General features: G+C 42.7%; 1 protein-coding gene across 3 annotated transcripts in view; it reads left to right on the top strand.

Annotated features, from left to right (window-relative positions):
- Window positions 1–22,438, top strand: part of ATP8A2 (ATPase phospholipid transporting 8A2) — a 477,972-nt gene that overhangs the window by 306,940 nt on the left and 148,594 nt on the right. For 2 of the 3 annotated variants that reach the window (XM_029210474.1, XM_029210476.1), the window contains 2 exons: window positions 14,211–14,285; window positions 21,127–21,249. In XM_029210474.1, the coding sequence (XP_029066307.1) occupies window positions 14,211–14,285; window positions 21,127–21,249 (198 nt within the window). The remainder of the gene's footprint in view (window positions 1–14,210; window positions 14,286–21,126; window positions 21,250–22,438) is intronic. The other variant, XM_029210475.1, reaches the window with a different exon arrangement.

The following is a 22,438-nucleotide window of genomic DNA, read 5'->3' as shown; positions in this document are numbered from 1 at the left end:
TTATTTATTTATGGCTGCGTTGGGTCTTTGTTGCTGCACACGGGCTTTTCTCTAGTTGCAGTGAGCAGGGGCTACTCTTCCTTGTGGTGCACAGGCTTCTCATTGCGGTGGCTTCTCTTGTTGCGGAGCACGGGCTCTAGGCGCGCAGGCTTCAGTAGTCACGGCTTGCCGGCTCTAGAGCACAGGCTCAGTAGTTGTGGTACATGGGCCTAGTTGCTTCGTGGCATGTGGGATCTTCCCGGACCAGGGCTCGAACCCGTGTCCCCTGCATTGGCAGGCGGATTCTTAACCACTGAGCCACCAGGAAGCCCCTCTCCCCCTACTTTTAGAGTAACATTCCCATCTTAGTTTATAGGTGTAATATCTTCTCATATCTCTTTGAGGATGTGAAATAAAATTTATTTGAAGTTTTCTTTTGTTCCTGTATTTTTCTCTATTTTGTCTAGGTTTTTTTTTCTGTTTTTTGAAAGTTCTTCGTAGAAGCTCCAATATGTGGTTTTAGACTTTCTTTAATTAGCTCTTTTATTTCTTATTTACATATTGTAACGCTCATCAAATACTGTAAACATTGAAACACTGAGTAAATTAATACATTTCAGATGATCATAAAATTAAAGTGCGCTCGTAGTAATTTGGCCCTGCAGTGAAAGGTGACAGCATTTTCCATTGTTTATCACATTTATTTTCCTCTCCTGAAAGGATTTCCAAAAAAAGTTATAAAAATAACTGAGAACAAACTTCTTAGCAAATCTAAATATTGACAGGCATAGCACTATGCCTGTTCCTTCATATCCTGTTGTGAAAAAGGGTTTTCTATTGTGCAAGTATAAAGAATGCATCATTATTACCATGTATGTGCATACATCCTGGGATAGCAATCAAGAGGGCTTTCTCTGGAATGAATTCTTAAATTTTTCCCAGCTGTTAATAATTAACTGTGTTCTATATAAGATTCAAGTTAAATTGTATATTAGCTTATTTAGTGGAAGTCTAAGACCGACAAGTATCTGTAGCAAGAAAGGCTATTTTGAGAATTTAACTCCCCATAAAATACATACCAGGCTGTAATTAGTGCCTTCAATACTTGCTGTGACTCTGTCTAGGCCTTTTAGCAAGACTGAAAAATATTTCTGCTGGTTGTTAAACTGTTATTCTGAAATCATAAATACATTCACTTAAACTAGACAAGTTGCTATATCGATGCCTCGAAATTGTTTTAAATTATGTTCTAAACGTTAATAATGCCATGAACAAACAAAAGGCAATAAAATGCCATCAGAGTAGCTTGATTGCTTTGAATTTATTGAGGAAATATTCCTTCTGAAAATAAAAGCTGAGAAGAGGGGGAAGAAAAAGGAAAAAGTGTTCAAGGAGGTTTTGCATGTGAAGCTGTAAGTCTCATTCACCAGCGTCACTCTCCCCTATACTGACACCTTTGTAAGGCCTGGGGCACCTCTGAGAGAGGTGATGCTTCTGTTGATATTTCCCGTTCTAATTCATTCAGAGACCCTGAGATTAAACCTACTGAAGCAGCTCTCAATTGGGGGCATTTGAGGAAGCTGCCACTTGTCAGGGCCCCAAACTGATCGTTAGGAACTTTGAACATCACAGCTGGGACAAAGGGCAGGGTAGGCGAGTGCTTTTACAAAGTGTGGCATGATTTCAGCTTTTGTCTCATGTGGTGTTTGCTATGATCGCACAGACAGGGTTGTTGGACTCACTTGATCTCATCTGTAACCTTTTTCCCCATAGCTCCCTTCCACAACCCCCAGAGCGATGGTTCTGGACCAGGCTTTGTGCCTTGCTCTGGCCAGTCATGTATAAGTGAAAGCCTCTGGGTAGACTTCCAGAAGTGCCTGGCCCGTGAATAAATATTTACTTAGGGTTAAAATAAATGAGCTATAAACTTTAAGTACCATTTATAAAATTTAATGCACAGTGCCTCTGCTTTGCTTCTGTCTTTGGCCCTTGATCTGTAAATGTTGCTGTCACCCAGAGGCCCGTCCATGGATTTCCTCTTTCTTCCTGACACAGTGTCCCTCACTGGATGACTCCGTCTCCCGTTGATGTGATTACTATCTATTTACTAATATTACAAACATTTTCCTTATATAGCTTCTCCCCGGAGCATCAGCCTTGCACTGTGAATTTCTCCCTGGAGAGCCCCCAGGTACTGCACATTTCACACGCCCCCAAAACAAGCTCGTCTTCCGCCCTCTCACCTCCAAGTTTCACCTCTGGTTGTGTACTAACCATTAGGGAAGTGCAAACCAAAACCACAGTGAAATACCATTTCACACTCATTAAGACGGCTACTATTTTTTTAAAAAAAGACACAGAAAGTAACAAGTGTTGGTGAGAAGATAGAGAGATTGGAACCTTTGTGCCTTGCTAGTGGGAAAGTAAAATGGTGCAGCCACTGTGGAAGACAGTATGGAAATTCCTTTAAAAGTTGAACACATAGCATTACCGTATAATCCAGCAATTCCATTCTGGTTATATGCCCCAAAGAATCAAAAGCAAGGACTTGAACAGTTACTTGGACATCAGTGTTCACAGGAGCATTATTCACAGTATCCAGAAGGTGGAAGCAACCCAAGTGTCCATCGGCGATTGAATAGATAAGCAAAACGTGGCCTGTACATACACTGAAATACTATTCAGGCTTCAAAAGGACTGAAATTCTGCTAATTGCTACCACATGGATAAACCTTGAGAACATTATGCTAAGAGGCATCAGGCAGACACAAAGGGACAAATATTGCCTGATTCCATTCATATGAAGTAACTGGAATAGTTAAATTCAGAGAGACAGAAAGCAGAACAGCGGTTACCAGGGACTCGGGGGAGGAACGAACGAGCAGTTGCTGGTTACGGGAACCCTTTCAGCTCGGAGCGATGAACAAGTTCTGGAGATGCGGTCGTGATGATTTTACAACAGTGTCAGTGTACTTAATGCCACTGAACTGTACCCTTAAAAACGGTTCAAATGGTAAATGTTATGTACATTTCACCACAATAAAATAAATAAAGCTATACTGAGCGACTTTTTTCAGATATGTAGATACACAGTTTTCAAATTTCTCTAGGGCAATGTGTGCAGCGCTGTTCGCAACCTTGAAGAACAGCTGTCCGGTGTCCTTCAGAGTCTGAAGCCAGCCCTCTCCTCTCACCTCATTATCCTTGTTCTGGCCACCTGGAAATTCGCAGCTGCTCTGATTACATACAAGTCTGTCCTCTGCCTTTAATAGTCCTCTGCCCCCATGAGCTGACGATGGAATGTGACACTTCCAGACCCAGCAAGTACCTACCACCTTTGGGAAAGCTGCGGTGAGTCCTATAGACAGAACCCATTTCCCAAAGAACTTTCCCATACTTCGGATTCATCCCAAACTTGTCCTCGACCAGAGTGAGGTCTTTAAGGGCAAGGACGGTGTCTGCTTCACCTTTGTGACTGCTGCACGTAGCACAGCATAATTGGAAGCAGGGTCTTAGTAAACAGTTCGATAACTGAACTTTTAAAACTACATATGATTTTTCTAATCCTTCTCTGAGAGAGCAGACAGACCTTTTCCCCCACTTTCCAGAACAAATAAATAAGGAAAAGAAATGTCACACCTCGCCCAGGTTGCAGGCCTCAAGTGGCTGAAGGGGATGGAGAGACGGTATCAGAAGTCTTGCCTTCTTACATCCCTGGTCTTTGGAGCCAGGCATTAAATCTTACCATCCATATGTTAAGAGCATTCCTTTATTGGTTATAAAACACACGTTCTCAGATATTTGCCGTAGGTCCTATCCATAAACGGAATGATCTTATACATATTTCTGCTACCTCTTCTGTAATAAACCCCCTGCCACTGTTCCAACACCAGGAGGTTGGAAACAACTGTCATTAATGGACGGGAACAGATCCTAACCAGTGATCCCAGATGAAAGCTTCATTATTTCATTACTAGCCTCCAGGGCGATTTGGTCTCCTAACACTGGAGCACGGGGTTTGGGCTGAGAGTCTGAGCCTTGAACTATTAAGAAATGTAAGTAGTCCTTGACACAATTTGGAGCAATTACATTCTATTGTGCCAAGAATTCCGTATTAAAAATCGATTTAATTGTGCGTACTCCATCTGGTCGGTATTATGATCTTTTATGGGAAGGAAACTCGATTCTGTATTTACCTGATGGTCCGTAGGATAAGCATGTCATTTGGTAGCCCTGAAAAATTAAGGAAACATTGGAAGTGTTTATGAGATTTCCCTTTACTAACTTGTGGGACTTTTGAGCTGTACGATTCAACGTCTTACATCGTTTGGGATTTTAATGGAAAAGAAAATGTTTAAACTGAAGCAAGAAAATTTCTACGTGCGTATCATATGCTATATTTATTTGCATGTGATATTCCTCTTTTATGCTTTTGACGTTCTAATCCCTTTAAACATAACTTAGATGGTCATGTTAGTATTAATTTGTGTTTTTTTATTCAAAAAATCTGGATAATGAAAGGTGAGAGGCTTACTTTTGTCTGCTGGGTCGATTTTAACCATATTTAGCGAAGGACTGTGAGATTTCAGCTTAAAATATTGCTGGGAAATGTTTTTAGAACCAGAGTGATTGCATTTTGTTATGTGGTGTGTTTCTCAAAGGAGCTTATATCTTAATCTGAAAAGGAGCCTTAGCTTCCTTGCATGGCATTAGAGGCTTAAGAATGAGATCATTTTGTTAATAAGTGTTTTTGAACTGCTGACGCGCTTATAGTTGTGAAGTATTTTGTTCCTGTCACAATCTTAAACTGTCAACAGCATGGTTAGTCGCCTTAAATATTGATTTGATTCTGAATCGCCTTAACTTGTTGTTTTTTTTAAAAAAAGTCACTGATTTGTTAGGTAGGGTCTACTGTTACTAACTATAACAGTCTATCAAACACCTATTTGGTAGCAGCTACAATATCTTTGTCTCTGTGCCCTGATTTCCTCATTGTGGAATGCAGAGCATGCCTATTTGGTAGGGTTGCTAGGAGCTTTAAATGAGATACTATACTCCATTTAGAAGGTTCTGCTCGAAGGTTCTGTGCAGAGTAGGCATTAAATACACATTAGCTTTTATCAACATCATCAAAAACAGCAATGACGATTCTGTAGTGTGTGGTTTTCTTTCCATTCGTTCATTAAAAATGAAGTTTGGGAAAGGTGTGGGGAGGAATAAATTAGGAGTTTGGGATTAACAGTACTCTCTATAAAATAGATAATCAGCAAGGACCTACTCTGTAGCACAGGGAACTCTACTCAATATTGTGTAATAACCTACATGGGAAAAATACCTAAAAAAGAATAGATACGCGTATATGTATAACTGAATCACTTTGCTGTATACCTGAAACTAACACAACATTGTAAATCAGCTATACTCCAATATAAAATAAAAAGTTTTTAAACATGAAGCTTGGGGGGGATTAAGGAAGCTGCCTTGATCACGTAGCAATTCAGTGAATGGAATTGATATAATCTCTGGCTGCATGCATCTCACAGATGGTGGGATATACAGGTAACAAGGCAACAGAAAGTACCGGAGAGAAATGAACACGGTGAAGTGACAGAGTAACAAGGCCTTCTCCTCTACATAATTCTTGAAAGGAGTGCTTCTTTGTTGTATGGTAGCAGTGTATAAAGGAAAAGTAACTTCCTCTCAGCTGCCTTTATTTCTGCACTAGTAGTCAGTAGCTTCCATGCTTTTCTTTGCATTCATGAAAATACATAAACATGTGGCATTTTTGTTGTGGTTTTACAAGAAATGGATTCTGTACCCATTACTCGGTAACTTTCTTTCTTGTGTTGGTTTGCCTTGAGAAAATCCCTAGAAGTTTTGTAAGTATGTGATGTTTGCTGCTAGCATTGGGCCTGTCCAGGACTGACCCATAAAGAAAAACTCTCCAAAGATTTCAGAGACGAACCTAGCCTGTTTATTACCACAGTCTTCATTTAACTCTGGCCACTCAATCCCATATTTATGGGGCAAAAGATACTGGAGGGGTGCTTCCCTGGTGGCGCAGTGGTTGAGAGTCCGCCTGCCGATGCAGGGGACGCGGGTTCGTGCCCCGGTCCGGGAGGATCCCACATGCCGCGGAGCGGCTGGGCCCGTGAGCCATGGCCGCTGAGCCTGCGCGTCCGGAGCCTGTGCTCCGCAACGGGAGAGGCCACAGAGTGAGAGGCCCACGAACAGCAAAAAAAAGAGATACTGGAGGGGAAGTTCCTAGGCTATCTTGCTACTACTGTTATTTTTGTGCTGTTATTATTTTTTAATTTCTGATAATCCTTACCGTATAATAGCATCCTGATTTTTCTCCCTTAATTTCCTGTCTACCTACCTACTGACTTACCTAGTCATTTTGCCTTTTCTTTTGTCAATCTCATACTGTTTCTTTGGCATACATTCCTCCATTTACATACATATAGATTTTACATTTTAAAAGACAGAATTGCTGCATTTATCCCCTAATAAAGAACTTTAAGGGGTTTCCCCCTATGCTTTTTGTTTTGTTTTGTTTCCCACTGTTAACAGTGCTGCAAAACAACATATGTTTTTATATACAGGTGCTTTTATTTATGAGAAATGAACTTCTAAAAAGAGAATTTCTAGATGAAGTGTATGCTTCTTTTTTATCCTAATGCGTACTGCCAGATCGAATTCCAAAAAGATGGTAGCCCTTTGACTTTTAAACAGATATCTTTAATCAGCTCAGACCTGACTGCATATCACTAGATCATGATGTTGCTGCCACTTTAGTGAGAAACCGAATGGCTAATTTATTTAGTTACTCTCTGTAGGGTACTTTTCCACTTCAGTCCTCTACCGTGGGTCTTGGAAGAGCCGAGTAAATTGAGGAACAGTTCCCCCCATTCCCGGATGAAGCAATCATCCAAGTATGTGGCTGGGAGCTGAGAATCTGAGTGGCAGCAGGTCCAGCTGCCAAGGTGGTACAGTGGCGGCTGGGACCCGTAGACAGGAGTCTGTGCAATTAGCCAGGACAGTTACTGCATTTTTGGCAGTGGGGCAGCAGTTAAAGCAAAAAAGGATCTTTTTCCAAGAAGGAAAAGCCATTTAATAAGTTTGGGTCAGTTCGCTCATAACAGCGCCACATTTGAGCAGGAGAAACCCCAGGAGCTTGGCAAACCGTCACTACTGGCCAGTATTCCTCCCAGCTCACAAGTCTGAGGCCGTCCAGGCAGAACCTGGCTCTCTGCTTTGACTGTATCCATTTAATAGCATTCCTAGTTAACAGAGTGAAAGCAGAGGAATCTTTGCCCCCTTAATCCAGAAGAGTAAGATTTAGTGGCTGTAGAAGCCGTGGTCCAAGTAACCGCCCAGCAGAGGGGGCGGGCAGTCTGTCTGTATTGCGGACTGTGTGCTTGGGCGTGCAGCTTGAAACCGTGGTCCTCCAAAAATGACATTGATGTTTATGAATGGCGCAGTGCTTTCTTTTTTGTAGATGAATCAACATTTGTATATGACTAACCACTGTGAAAGTCTGATTTTATAGTGTGTCAGGGAGCCGTCGTGTACCTGTCCTGTGAATAAATAAAGTAAAAACTCGGTACGTTTACATAAATATTTTAAAATACAGTGTGTTCTCCTACTTTTTCCATTTCACCTAGGGGAATCTTGCCAAAATAAAATCAAGTTTGAGTCTTTACAGTGTAAGAGAAAACCAGGTCATGGATTTTGAAATTAGAAGATGAATTGGGTTTGTTTTGTTTATTTAGGTTTCAATTTTTTCTCTCCCAAATAAATCTTTCCAATGAAATAAACAGGTCTGATCATCTAATGATGGATTATTTGAATGAAGATTGAAATTGAACTGGAAACGTTGAAAATTAGCTGCCTTATACTTTTCAAAAAGCCGAGGCACCTGCAACTGATAAAAATTAGGACAAACATATCAAAAATCTTTGAAGAAACATGTGGCCCAGCCAGTGCCAACTTGGACAGAATCAGAACACTGGCTGCTTAGAGGAAATATCTCAACATTCAACTAATCAAGGATGTTAATCTGAAGTAAAGATTGAAAATTGTGACATGGTTAGGATTGCTCAGAGCAAAGGTTAATGCTGAGAAAGAGAAGCTTGATTTCTTAGGATATTTTCCCCTTACTGTGTATTTTCAACAACTAGAATGTCATAGTTATATGAAATTCACTCTCAGTCTTTAAAGTGATTTCTCATTAATAATTTATCAAGATATATTTTTGGTTTAGGGATCTAATTTTGTCAAGTTCTGCGTTCACATGCATCGCTACCACGGCCTCTAAAGAGTAAGGCCTGTGGTTCTATGCATGAGGCGTCAGGCCAGAGAGTAGTTACTCGAAAAGAGGTGAAGATTTCTGAATCCTCTCCCGCTACACACAGATTTAATCATGGCTTCCTGCAGTCTGTCCCATGGCGTTATTTTGCTTATAACAAACACGTTACAACATTATTTCGAAGTTTTATCAGGTTGACCTAATGAACCTATTTCTTTCATCCAGGGTTTCTCGATAGTGGCACCCTTGACATCTTGGACCAAATAATTCTTTGCTGTAGGGAACTCGCCCGGGCATTGTAGGGTATTTAGCAGAATCTTTGGCCTCTACCCTCTGGGTGCCAACAGCACCCTCAAAACAGTTTCCAGACATCGTCAAGTGTCTCAAAGGCAAAATCAACCCTAGCTGAGAATAACTGCTCGAAACAGTTATCTAAATAAAACATGAACGTGTTTAAAAAGTTCAAAATAGTACGAGAGGTATGAGTGAGTCTCCATACTACCACCTAGAGAACACTTCTGCTCCCTCAAGATAATGAACATGAACAGTTTCTTATGGGTCTTCCAGAAAGTCGCCATGCATATGAGAGTATGTACACCTGCTCTGCATAATCATGACTACTCAACATATACCTTGATATTTTTCATGTAATGATAGTGAGAGTTCTGTATTACCATGCTCACACACCTATATTGCTCTTTTTAATGTCTACATAGTATTTCATCGCTGTGGATGAATTCTGTCCATTTAACTAGCTACCAATATACGTGCAGGTTCTAATGTCTTATCCTTCCAAATAATGCCATGGTAACATCCTTGTATTTTTATGTTGAATACTATGTGATTATAGCTATAGGATATAGAGTATGTTCCTAAAAGTGGAATTGCTGGGTCAAAGGAAAAATATGTTAAACATATTTGTGGACAATGCTATATTACCATCTGGGTATGAGGGTAGCTGTTTTCTCTGGTTATCAAGCTTTTAAATCTTTGCCCATTTGTTGGGTAAAAAATGATATCCCAGGCTTCCCTGGTGGCGCAGTGGTTGGGGGTCCGCCTGCCGATGCAGGGGACGCGGGTTTGTGCCCCGGTCCGGGAAGATCCCACATGCCACGGAGCGGCTGGACCCGTGAGCCATGGCCGCTGGGCCTGCGCGTCCGGAGCCTGTGCTCCGCAGAGGGAGAGGCCAGAGCAGTGAGAGGCCCACACACCGCAAAAAAAAAAAAGATATCCCTTTGTGTGTGTGTTTCAAAAAAAGTGAGATTTCCTACATTTATAAGTGGTTTTGTGTCCTGTGATCACACTGCCTGTATATTCTTTCCCTGTTTTCCTAACAGCTTGTTGGCGTGTTCTTTCTTATTTGTAGGAACTCTTTATATAGTAAGGAAATTAGATCTTCACAGACGTTACAAATATATGTGTACTGTTTATTCATCTTCTTTCAACTTTATTAATATTTTTTGCTATAGAAGTGAATTGTTTCAAATTTATTCCTCTTTTTGTTTGATTTCTGAGTTTGTCATACAGAGAGTCAGTTTCACATGCAAAAAATAACTTTTTTTTCCTGTTTTCTCCTAATGCTTTGAGTTAGTTTTTTATGGTTAAGCGTTCAAGCCATCTGTGATTAGTTTGAGTATATGGAGTGAGACCACAATACTATACAGGCATGACTTTTCCTATACAGAATGGTAATTTATTATATGTTAAAGGGCATTTCAACAGAGTGAGATAAAGGTGGTTTATTAACCAAGTGCTGTTGACATAGTTGCCTCACATTTGGGTACAAGATAATGAAGCTGGATCCATACTTGGTGCTTGCAGGGAAGCAGTGCAGGGCCACTGCAGCTCCGTGAGGAAAGGCAGTGACCTCAGAATGGCAGGCGAGGGCCTTGTCCACTGTAGGGCTTTGTAAGTTAGGGTCATGAATTCAATCTTATTCGAATAGTGTTTCTTTTTCACATTTCTCTTGTACTTAGCATATATTTGGGGGTTTATATTTTTATCCATTCAGCATTTTTAAATGTATTATTAATATAACACATATCTGGTGTTACTTCTGTCATCATATTTCATGTTATGTTTTCAACTCTTGATGTTTCCTTGGTTTCTGCCTTTTGCTGAAATCCTCTTCATGCTTTATTTCCCTAAGGACTTGTGAACATTCACTGCTGACTTCTGGTGTTGTCTACTGTGCCCGAGAAACATGAAGCCAACTTGACTTTTCCCCTCGTAGGCTAATTGCTTTTTCTGCCTGAATATATTAAAAAACTGATCCTATAAAATTTTAAAACTCATTAATTCATGTGTCAGGGTTTGTGTGGTTGTTGATCTTTTGGTGGCCGTTTTTTTTGTTTCCTGGAGACAAAAGGTGTCTTCTCTATTTATTGGCTGATTAAGGTTTTAGAGTATTTCAGGAATTTTTCTTCTATTATATCTTCGAACATTTGTTTCTATGCTTTTTTTTTTATACCTTTTTAAAAATAAATTTATTTATTTTATTTATTTATTTTTGGTTGCGTTCGGTCTTCGCTGCTGCATGCGGGCTTTCTCTAGTTGCAGCGAGCGGGGGCCTCTCACCATTATGACCTCTCCCGTTGCAGAGCACGGTCTCTAGGTGCGCGAGCTCAGTAGTTGTGGCTCACGGACTCCATTGTGCGGGCTCAGCAGCTGTGGCGCATGGGCTTAGCTGCTCTGTGGCATGTGGGGTCCTCCCGGACCAGGGCTCGAACCCGTGTCCCCTGCATTTGCAGGCGGACTCCCAACCACTGTGCCACCAGGGAAGCCCTCTCCTTTGTTTTTGTTTTTTTTAAGGTACACCTTTTGGGGTTGTTGTTGTTATCTTTGGAAGGCAGTCAGTTTCTCTTAAATTCAGTGTTAACTTTTGTTCATTGCTCAGTTTTCTTGAGCCTGCCCTACCCTACCCTGACTGGTTTCAACAGTGTCCATTCTGGGTTTTATTTCCATGGCCTTAATCTGTCACATCGACCTTTCCTTATTTGTTTCCTTCTTTGATATCTTACACATCTTATTTTAGCTCTTGTTTCAATGAAAGGCCACATATTCTTTAGCTCTTTTCGCCTTGTCAGGAGCATTCAAAATATTTTTCTGTGCTTTGACCTGGTTCTTTCTGTGGAGATTGTTTCATATTATTATCATTTATTTATATGTCATATTCTTCTTTGTTATTTTTTGATGATGTCTAGGGGAGGGGGCTTCACAGTTTTTTCAGAACACTTTCTCATCAGTTTGTCTCTTCCGCACTGGTCACCCGTCACTTTGTGGTAATGACCACCTCCCTCGCCACCATTTCTTCTCCTCAGGTGAGTTGGAGGCCTCTATGCCTCACAGGGAATTTCTGTGCATCGCAGGTTTTCTGTTAGGTGAATTTGCATTTATTTCTTTTCACTTTGCCTCGATTGGTATCGGCTGAGTTGATTGCTCTCTTTGCTCGGTCCTGTGCCCTGCTATTCTCCTCGGTCACTTCTGGGGGGAAAAGGCATTTGTGTGCGCATTGCCCTTGAACTGCAGTTTGCCTGCTGTGTTGAATTGGACCAGGGACCTCAGCCATGACTCGTACCTACCTCTGTATCTCACCCTCTGAATAAGAGCTGATTCAGCTCTTTCTGGGGTTGTTCCACCTCTTTGTTGGAAACCTTTTCCCTCGGAAGGTTTTGTCTTCTATTGACATTCTCCCTTGATTTGATCCTACTTCATCATATTTATCAGCCTCTATTCTATGTCATTTGTAGTTTTAATTAAGGCTGTCTCATAATTTCATTGAAAATAACTTTTCTATTTTCAATTGTTTTGCTGCTTTCTATTGGTATTAGGGAGGGGAGGACAGTAAAAATAGTACTACTCTACCTTCAGCAAAAGGCACTACATTAACTGAATTAAGCAATAAAATAGTTGTGTTCACTAGATATTTATCAGTGTTCTCTGTATTGTTTGAATAGGAGAATAGAAAAGTATAATACAATCTTGGGAAAATTAGGTTAAGACCCTTGAAGCACTTTATAAGTATGCTTGAATCAGGTGTGGATCTGGACTCTCATTGCACTAAAAGTTTGGCTGGAGCACTGATTGCCGAGACCTCATGTGATAGGGAGGCCGTGCAAATAAAGTTGTTGTTTTAGGCATGGCTAATATTTGAATAGGTGTGGTAACAGCATTCTGAGTGCAGAGCCGAGCACAAACTTCTGATTCTTAATTCTCCACCAATATTTCTTCACTGAGAATAGCCAGGCCTCATGGGGACCTCTGGGGAGGTAGTTGAAATGAAGAGTAAATAGGAGTGAGGAAGGGTTTTTGAAGGTCAGCAAGCTTATCTTAGATTTCGGAGGGATCCCTGGTAGTCCTTTGAATGAGGGAATGAGATGATGAAAGCTGTGCTAAGAAAACTCTATCTGGAAGTTGAATTGAGGTATTTCGTTCGATCCCACTGGGACATGGTGAGTGAGTCCCTGTTTGTACCGAGCATCCTACTGGGTGCAGTTGTGCAAATCTGGGAGCAATTCCTGGCTCAGGAAACTTAGTCTGGGGGAGCCAAGAAACTGACTTAGAAAAATCTGACTTAGTAAAATGTCAGTAGCAGAGTTAATCTCAACCCAGATTATTATGGGGTGGCTGTTCCGTGTTGCCAGAGTCCTTCCACGGTAGTAATGGATTCAGTCTGTCATGATGTTACACCACTAAGGTGGATTCTGTGATTAGCATGGGGTACATTAAAGACTACCCCACATCACCGGGATCCTGCTGTATCATATAAATTCAGCTGAATTTTAAACAGCGGCGTTTTGTATCCTGTATTTCTGTATTTACTTTTTTTCTAAATCAGGTTTCCATTCAGCCTCCTTATGGCTCGCCCATCTTCTGCTTCGCTCTCACCACCTCCATATCTTCTCCTAATTATACCTGGTAATGGTTCCTTCTCGAAGATAATTTTTTTTCTTTTATAAATTTATTTATTTTATTTATTTATTTTTGGCTGTGTTGGGTCTTCGTTGCTGCACACGGGCTTTCTCTAGTTGCGGTGCGCGGGCTTCTCATTGTGTTGGCTTCTCTTGTTGCGGAGCACAGGCTCTAGGCGCGCGGGCTTCAGTAGCTGTGGCACACGGGCTCAGTAGTTGTGGCGCACGCGCTTAGTTGCTCCGCGGCATGTGGGATCTTCTCGGACCAGGGCTTGAACCCGTGTCCCCTGCATTGGCAGGCAGATTCTTAACCACTGCGCCACCAGGGAAGTCCCAATAATTTTATTTTTGTCGTTCATGTCCCTGGCACTTTGCTCTGCAGTTGTTTTTATGTCAGTCTTGCCTAATCAATTAGAATTATGGTCTACTTGAAGATATAATCTGTACTTAATTTATTTATACATCCCACGTTACTCCAAAAGATGGTTTGAGCATGTTTCTTTCCTATTATTGTGTGTTGCCCTTTGCTGAGGTGGTGGACATTTGATTAAGGAGGGTCAGTATTTTATGAGCTAAGAACACACATGACCAACAGAGGAGTTTCTGTGGTTTTTTATTTATTTTTATCTATTTGAAAGTCCTACAAAGATAAATCATATTTATCGAGTCAACTTTTTAGGAGAAAGAACATGAAGTTGAGACCCTTCCAGTATTGAGAAAGTGTTGACACAAAACATATTAGATGTAAATTAAACATAAATTGCTTTTCTGTAAATATGTACGTGCTACCTCTTAAAGTCGATGTACGCCTTAAATTTTCGTTAAAATATTGGTATTTGTGATACTGGGAATCTGTATTTTATGAAAGAGCAACGCCTGCGACCCTCTGGCTCTTTATCTCTCGGCAGCTGCGTCCAGCTGGTGGTCCACATTCCCCACTACGCCTTCAGTGAATGGAAACATTTAGGTCAATATTGATACAAAACTTCATGAACTTCTTTCTCTTTCAGCTTTGGTTCGCCTTTGTTAATGGATTTTCTGGGCAGATTTTATTTGAACGTTGGTGCATCGGCTTGTACAACGTGGTAAGCAGTCTCCGTTTCTCTCTGATGGCATGCAGAACTAAACTGTTTGTGTCTGGGAAGTGTATCTAAGTCCCTCATCTGCCTCCATGGCAGGCAGCGCAAATACATCTTTAGGGCCTTTGTTGCTGCCCCACATCCTGCAGAAGCCCAAACTCTCCACACGTGGTTTCAATCATAGCAGATCATGCTTGAATAACCCCATGAAATTATTAACCCATATATCTTGAAAATAGACCCTTGTTACCTCCTGACTAAATGCCCGGGCAACATTTCCATGTTTTCAGCTCAAGAAAAAAATTTCTGAGCTACGTCTAAACTCATTCCACTCCATGATTTTATTTCTGAATTCTTAAACATATGCGAATATACAGTGTGTAACCTGGTGTCCTTTTTGTCCTTCTTAAAAGCGTATCTGTCCTTGTGGAAGAATGTTTCCTCCCACAGTTAGTGCAAAAATAATGAATTCTGACTTCCAGCTCCCATGGCGAGTGGTAATCTACTTATTTGGTGTTTTTCATGATTTTAGAGCTCTGTTTTCAGTACTTGACTGTAATGAATTCAAAAGCTAGAAATAAATATAAACTATAGACTAACATGACTATGTAGCTACTTAGTCTTTTTTTTTTACTGGCAAGGAGTATAGCTTGGTGCTGTAGAGACCCGAGTGTGCCACATTTCTGGAGTTGCACTTTCACCACTGTTTTGGACCCTAACTCTGACATTCTCTGCCCTGGGGGAGTTTATACTCTGAAGCAGCCATCATAGGTAGACGTAGATGGAAGTTACCAGACATACAATGAGATAAATCGTGGTGCTGTATTTACAATTCGTGTATACATTCGTGGCTGGCTATTCAAATCATCCATTCTCAGACTCCTCCCCCCACGCACACACCCTTTTTTAGTAGCTGCTGTGCTAGGTGTTATGTATAAAACGCTGCATACAACATGTTGCTTGAGCCCTGTATAGCTCGACGGGTTAAGAGGGTCACAGAGGGTCACACGTGTAGACTAAGGTCTTGGGTTTAAGCAGCATTCAGAAGATGGTAAGTGTGTTACTCACTACAAAGTACACGAGTACATTTGTTGCTAATAATCATGCCCCCAAAGACAAAACTGACAGGTGATGAGAGCAGGGCTGAATGGATGGCCGCTTATCACCCATGCTTGAAAAGCTACTCTGATCCCCTACCACACGGAAAGGGGCTCCAGGGCCTCCCCTTGGACAGATGGTTAACTTTGCAGGACTTAAAAGTGTTTTGAGTAGGTTAAAATCATGTGACCGTTTAGGGGGCAATATACTGACTGCTCCATAGCGATTTAGTGTTGGGAGTGGCCAACCCAGGCCCACATACGTACTTGTAATTAGGAGGCTGAGACCTGGGAGGTTATGTTTAGTGCTAAGGACTGAAATGCATGTCACTGGTTACACAATAAAAATGGATTTTAGCCCTCTTCTCACGCTCAGGCAGGAGTGCTAGGTTCTTTCCTTAGCACCCTGCAGTCTCGGGCAGTTCAGATTCATCCAACAAGCTCGTACCGAGTGGCTATTACACATCAGATGCCAATAGGCTGTAGGATGATGTTGGTCAAGATATGGTCCCCAGACCACCTGCATGAGAAGCACCAGGATTTCTTTGAAGATGCAGATTTCCCAGACATCATCCTAACTTAACAAAGAGCTTCTCAGAGGTACTGAGAAGCAAAACAAAAATTTAAATAAAACTTTCTAGCAGTGGTTACCCACATTAAAGTTGAAGACCCACGATGACCTCTGATCCCTAGGGTTGGGGATACGTTTTATACCCTTTGTATCCTCCAGATGAGAGACGATATGGCAGCAGAGAAGTGAATTCCCAGGTGAAATGGCCCTGTGACCACGGGTCCACAGTACCAGTGTGGGAGACGGTCACCAGGGAGCGGTGGCAGAGTTGGGACAGTCAGATCCAGTGGGGTCAGAGGGTCATTGGCCTCCACAGTCAATCACTGGAAGGACCAAAGCTTTTGAGGACTTGGAAGTCTGCCCCCATAGCAACTGTCTTGGTAACTTTTGGTTGAAATAAATAGAAACTTAGAGAAGAGTTGCAAAAAAGAGTACAAAGAACGGTATACCCAGACTCATCAATTATTGGCATTTTGCCTACCATATGCGTCTCTCTCAAGACACGCGCACATGTGCGTACGTAGGCTCGTGTGCACACACACTCCAGCACGTATATTTCTGAGCCAGTTGGGAGTCAGTTAAGACATAATGCCCATACTGTTCATCCTTTAGTGCATAGCTGGACCATTCTCTTCCATAACCACAGTATAATGATCAAAATCATACAGTGTAACGTGGATACGATACTACTGTCTAAGCCCTACTACCCCGTATTCCAATTTTGTGGTTACTCCTCTGTTTAGCCTTTGCTTCCACTCCAGGTCCCTCCGCAGTTTGTGACATCTGAGACATTGCTACTGACCCCTCTTCTGGGCTGGAGTCTCCCTTGCCATTTTCTTTCTTTTTTTTTTTTTTTCTTTAACATCTTTATTAGAGTATGATTGCTTTACAGTGGTGTGTTAGTTTCCGCTATGTCACACGCTATAGAGGACAGGTAAAGGTAACAGTCTTAGGAAGCACCGTCCAAGGGGCTTCCCTGGTGGCGCAGTGGTGTGTTTATTCAACAAAGTGAATCACTTATATCCCTTGCCGTTTTCTGCAAGCAGTATTGCTTTTTTCCTTTTCGGTACTTAATGCTTCATGTTTGATTCCCCAAGCCAGCTAAAGTAGAAAGTCATCGTTTTCTCAGTCTCATTCTCAGAGCAGATTACATAGCATTGAAACTCCTCCATCTCCCAAGGTCATGAATCATTGCCGTCCTGTTAGATGCTCATTCTATCCATAGTCAAATTTCTACATCATTTTAGGTTATGAGTAGAATGAGACTAAAGAGGCTACCAGTGACAAAAGCTACCATGATCAAATGGATTTTAGCTACATGTTATCCATTTTTTAGTGAAGAGTTAACTCTTTTGAACACTGTTTCAGAAAAGATCTCCTCCTTAATTTTCAAGCCAGCAGAATTTGAAGAAAACTGAGCCAGCCTTACTTATAAATATAAAAATTGTAAATAAGGTATCAGCAAATAGAATTCAACGTTGTATCAAAAGAATAAAATATTTGACAAAGAAGGATTTATTTCAGGAATATAGGAGGCTCAAAATTTTTAAATGTTTCTAAGTATCACTGTATCAGCCAAAAAAAGAAAAATGTGATCCCATCAGTAGATGGTGCAAAAGTCTTTGAGTCAATTCAGCTGCCCGTTCCAAAATAAGGACTCTAAATAATATAGGAAAGAAATAAGTCAATTAACTATAATGCAGACTGTTTATTAAAAAAACCAGTAGCATATTGCCATAAATGGTAAAATTCTAAAGTGATTTCATTTTAAATAAGAAATTAGTCAGGGATTCCTGCCATCACTGTGTAACTCAGCATTGTTTTGGAATTTTCAGCAAAACTACCAAGAAAATTAAATAACTATTACAAACACTAGGGAAAAGTAAAATATTTCTGTGCTTATACAAATGCACGCACCGAAAATGGCCATGTTAAATACGTTCATATATGACTGTACCTCTAAAAAACCCAAAACATGCCAGTAAAGAAATACTAGGATTATAAGAAAATTTGATAAGGTGGCCAGATTCATAATAAATATCTAAAAACCCATAGTTGTTTTCTGTCCTGGCAATCACTAGCTTTTTTTTTTTTTTAATTCTAACAGTGAGCGCTTAGAAACGCAAGGAGAATAGTAATTCCTTTCAAAATAGCAATTAGAATTATACATTTCATAGGAATAATTTTTATAGTACCTCCATGAAAAACACCCCAAATCTTACCTAAGTATATGCAACAAGATTTAACCAAATGGAAAGTCATACTATTTCCTTGTATGGGAAGACTTAGTATCATAAAAAACTTAGTATCAACCCTTCCAAAATTAGTATATAAATTTATGTGATTCCATATAGAGTCCCAATGGATGATTGTTTGGGGGGTGGGGGGAGAAGGGAATTGCATAAAATGATATTAAGGTATGAATGGAATTAACAGGCATCTAAGAATAAATATGCAAAGCATGTTCAAAAAAGACCAATCAGAAAGGTACTTATCTGAACATCTGACTATACTGTAAAGCTGCCATAACCACATCAATGTGATACTGACAGAGAACTGGACAAATAAGTCAGGGAAGTTAGCACTAAAGTTGGTGGTCCAGGGAAATGTACATTGTTTAAAAGTAAGCGTCAAAACTTAGGTTGATACTAATTTTTCAAGCTGGAGAGTATTAAATAGAATATAGCAAGCGTTGCTGACAGGGAAGCAGGGAGAAGACTGTTGTCCTTTCTGAAGGGAGAGATACACAATGGGAACCTTTTCTGAAGGCAGCCGAGCAGCATCCTCTAAAGTTTAAAATACATGTATTTTTTTACCCTTACAGACCTGCTTTTGGGAACCTTTCGCATAGAAATAAAAGATAAAGGATAGATGTTACAATATGTTCTAGGTGTTTATTACATGATGTTTGTGGCAGTGAAGAACTAGAAATAACATGAATGCCTGTCCATAGGTGATGGTTGAAAAACTATGATCCATCCATACTATGAAATATTATGTGAGCATGAAAAAGGCTGCTTCCGGGTCAAACCCAGGGTACTTGGGGACTTCCCATGGTGTATTGTTTAATGAGAAAAATAAGATGAAGAAAATGTGTTTGATGTCTTGTTTCTGTAAAACAAATAATGATCCCGAGCAGTGTGCGTGTAGAGGGGGAAGGGGTATGCTACAAGCTGGGTGGGAAATCTGGTAGGTTGTTAGCCTGGGGATGTGATGGGGGAGAGGATTTGAAGTGGGAGGAAGGAGGAAGTAAGTGAAAAAAGGAAAAGAAAAAATAAAGCTGGCTGTGTAAAGAGTATGCAGATAGCTTCTTTAACCAAACGGTGAGGGCGAGTTTATATACTGAGTGTGCAGAGCTCTTGAGATGCTTGTGGGGTGCTTTCCCGTAGCGTTTGTTGTTGTGAGATGTGAACGCCACCACTCTGGATCTTGTTCTCCCTGAAATCTGTAGAACACTGACATCCCAGGGCTGTTTTCCTCTACGCTCCCGGGTGAAGATGGAGCTGCTGGTGAGTTTTATGGGCCTCACCCCACCGCAGCTCTAGTTGCTTTATCCCAACAGACTTGGAAAAGGCTGACTCCTCTGGTCAGATGTTCAGGCTCCTGGGAACTGGTGGGCAATCAGAACTCTCGTAGGGACACACATCCAGTTCCCACGGCCCTGAGAGCTCGCTGGGCTCGTGGGTACAGATTTGCTTGATGTTGATGCAGAGCAAAGAGCGACCCGTGCACACACCCAAGGAGAAGGTGGTCCTCGGGTCTGCCACACCGCCTGGGCTGGATGACATGCTTGTTCCAACCCTCTTCTTCAGCTATGTCACACGCTATAGAGGACAGGAAAAGGTAACAGTCTTAGGAAGCACCGTCCAAGGGGCTTCCCTGGTGGCGCGGTGGTTAAGAATCCGCCTGCCAATGCAGGGGACATGGGTTCGAGCCCTGGTCTGGGAAGATCCCACATGCCGTGGAGCAATGAAGCCCGTGCACCACAACTACTGAGCCTGCGCTCTGGAGCCTGTGAGCCACAACTGCTGAGCCCGTGCACCACAACTACTGAGCCCACGTGCCACAACTACTGAGCCCACGTGCCACAACTGCTGACCCCATGTGCTGCAACTATTGAAGCCTGCATGCGTAGAGCCCGTGCTCCGCAACAAGGGAAGCCACTGCAATGAGAAGCCCACACACCGCAACAAAGAGTAGCCCCCGCTCGTCACAACTAGAGAAAGCCTGCACACAACAACGAAGACCCCATGCAGCCAAAAATAAATAAATAAATTTATTCTTTTAAATAAAGGGAAGCACCCTCTGCCCAAGAGCTGGGAGGTGATTCTGTCTGCATCCCAGCCTTGTCTTGTGCCGTGTCCCTAGCTAACCGCCATCCTGAACATACTAGAGCTTCCCCACAAACGTGCTATCCGTGTTTGTGCCTCAGAGCTTTGTGACGGGTGCTGCTTTCGTGGGGATGCTTCCCTCTGCATCCCTCCCACCAAATCCTGCAGGTCCAGTACCTTACAGGGCAGAAGCTGTTTAGCCCAAGCATCCTTCCTTGATTCCCCGTCTCCTCTCCCCCAGGAGTGATTTTGCAGAGTGCTGTGTTTTAAGTTTGTTCTATGCCTGTTGCCAGCTGCCCCGTCCCCAGCTCTGCAGCAGACGGAGTTCCTAGCAGTCAGGGACCTGCTTCCTTGCCTCTTCCTCCTTCTGCTTCTAAATCTCTCTTTCTCTGGGGATTATCACAATACCTGGCCCATCATGCACTCCCCTTAAAAGTCCATCGAATGAATGAGTGGGTGAAGTACATAGTGCTTCCTGAAATGCGAGTGTAAAATCAGGATGGAAAGTTGCACATGGGGCCTCAGCACTCACAGGGAAACACTGCCACACTGCACAGAGCTCACCGCGGTAGGATTCTAAGTCACAGCTCGTCTACAGAGGAGGGCAGTTGTTACTGGAACAGACTTCTTGGCTAATCAGATACTTAGGATGTTGTTTTTAGCGTTCATTAGGCAACAGTTTAAAATGGTCTTTCGTTTGTTTGTCGGGAGGGTGTCTGGGGAGTCGTGAATCATTGAACCTCAGGTTTGGACTCAGTCGAGAGTTAAGTCATCATCGCGTAGACATGAACCACCGGAACCGCGTGAGTGGAAGGGCCTCTGGTGATGGCTCACTGTTGTCTACGCAGATTTTCACGGCGCTGCCCCCCTTCACTCTGGGCATCTTCGAGAGGTCATGTAGCCAGGAGAGCATGCTGAGGTTCCCGCAACTCTACAAGATCACCCAGAACGCCGAGGGCTTCAACACCAAGGTAAGCCACGCGTGCACAGGGCCCCTCGGAAGGCACAGGTGCTGTGTCCTGTCCCTCAGCGCTGGTACCTGCTCAGAGGGGGCGTTTGAAGGGAGGTGAGGCCCCGGGTCTCTCCCGGTATCGCAGGCACGGTGAATTCAAGCTGCCACATCGGGAAGGAAGCGTCCGTCCCTTCCTGTTCAGTAACGCCTTCTTCTTCCCTACGTGGGCCCCCCATGACCATGTGGCCAGCGGCCCACACGCCCCAGGACCTGTAGGATCCAATCGTCCCCCACCCCATAGAGCCCTGTCGCCTGGCACGGCCTTCCCTCCATCACTGCCTGGTTCTCAGGGACAGGAAAATGTCCCTTTAGCCGGTGAGGAAAGTTGGCCAGAGGTGAACACAGGAGTCGAGTCAGGCGTGGGTATTATTTTCAGTCTGGTGGATCAGGAAAGAGAAAACATCTAGACAGACATGGAGTAGGCAGTCCTGAGATGAGCCTGGCTTAGGTGTTACAGGGGTCCCGCCGTCAGGAGCGGCTAAGGATTCTAGTGTGTCACTGACCCGCCAGCCACAGCTAGGAGGGCAGAGGTGAGGGCCCCCGGCTGGAAGGGGAAGTAGGTACCCGGCTGGGTTGGGAGGCAAAGATGCCCACACGCCTGCATCGCCGTGTTTCCGTCTCCGGTGTTTGTGCAGGAGGGGATTCGGAGGCTGGAACAGAGGCTCGATGCCCAGCTCGGTTAAGACACCATGTGCCGGCTGCGTGTGTGATTAGCCTGCGTGGACACCGACCAAGGCTTTAGGGAGGATGCCACGGGAGTCCTCGGTAGAGAGCAGTCTCTGAAGGCTTTGTTTTGAGCCAGGTGTCGTGCTTGTCTTCCTTCAGGGCTGCCTCCTGTTTGGGAAAGTGTAACAGGCATGTCCACATCTGGAAAAAACTCAAGGGGATACTGCTGGTTCTAGTGTGTTCCATGCACAAGGAGACGGGGCTGACTAATTATATCGGTCCTTGTTCACCATGGCTCTGTCGATGGGAAATACGGCCTGTTTATGCCACATTGTTTACGTAAATCGTTACGGAGTTTGAATTCAAAGGCCATGTAAGGAGAGAGGTAGGGAGAGGACCCATTGGAAAGGTAGCCGAGCTGAGGGTGCTCGGAGACTGACCTGCAAGCATTTTGAAGATCTGGGGGTGGGGGGACAGGGGGC

This window comes from Monodon monoceros, unplaced genomic scaffold, assembly GCF_005190385.1.
Source record: "Monodon monoceros isolate NGI ecotype Baffin Bay Population unplaced genomic scaffold, NGI_Narwhal_1 Super_Scaffold_8, whole genome shotgun sequence".
NCBI lineage: Eukaryota > Metazoa > Chordata > Mammalia > Artiodactyla > Monodontidae > Monodon > Monodon monoceros.
Note: the sequence above shows the minus strand (reverse complement) of the source record. Positions and strands in the feature narration are given on the sequence as shown.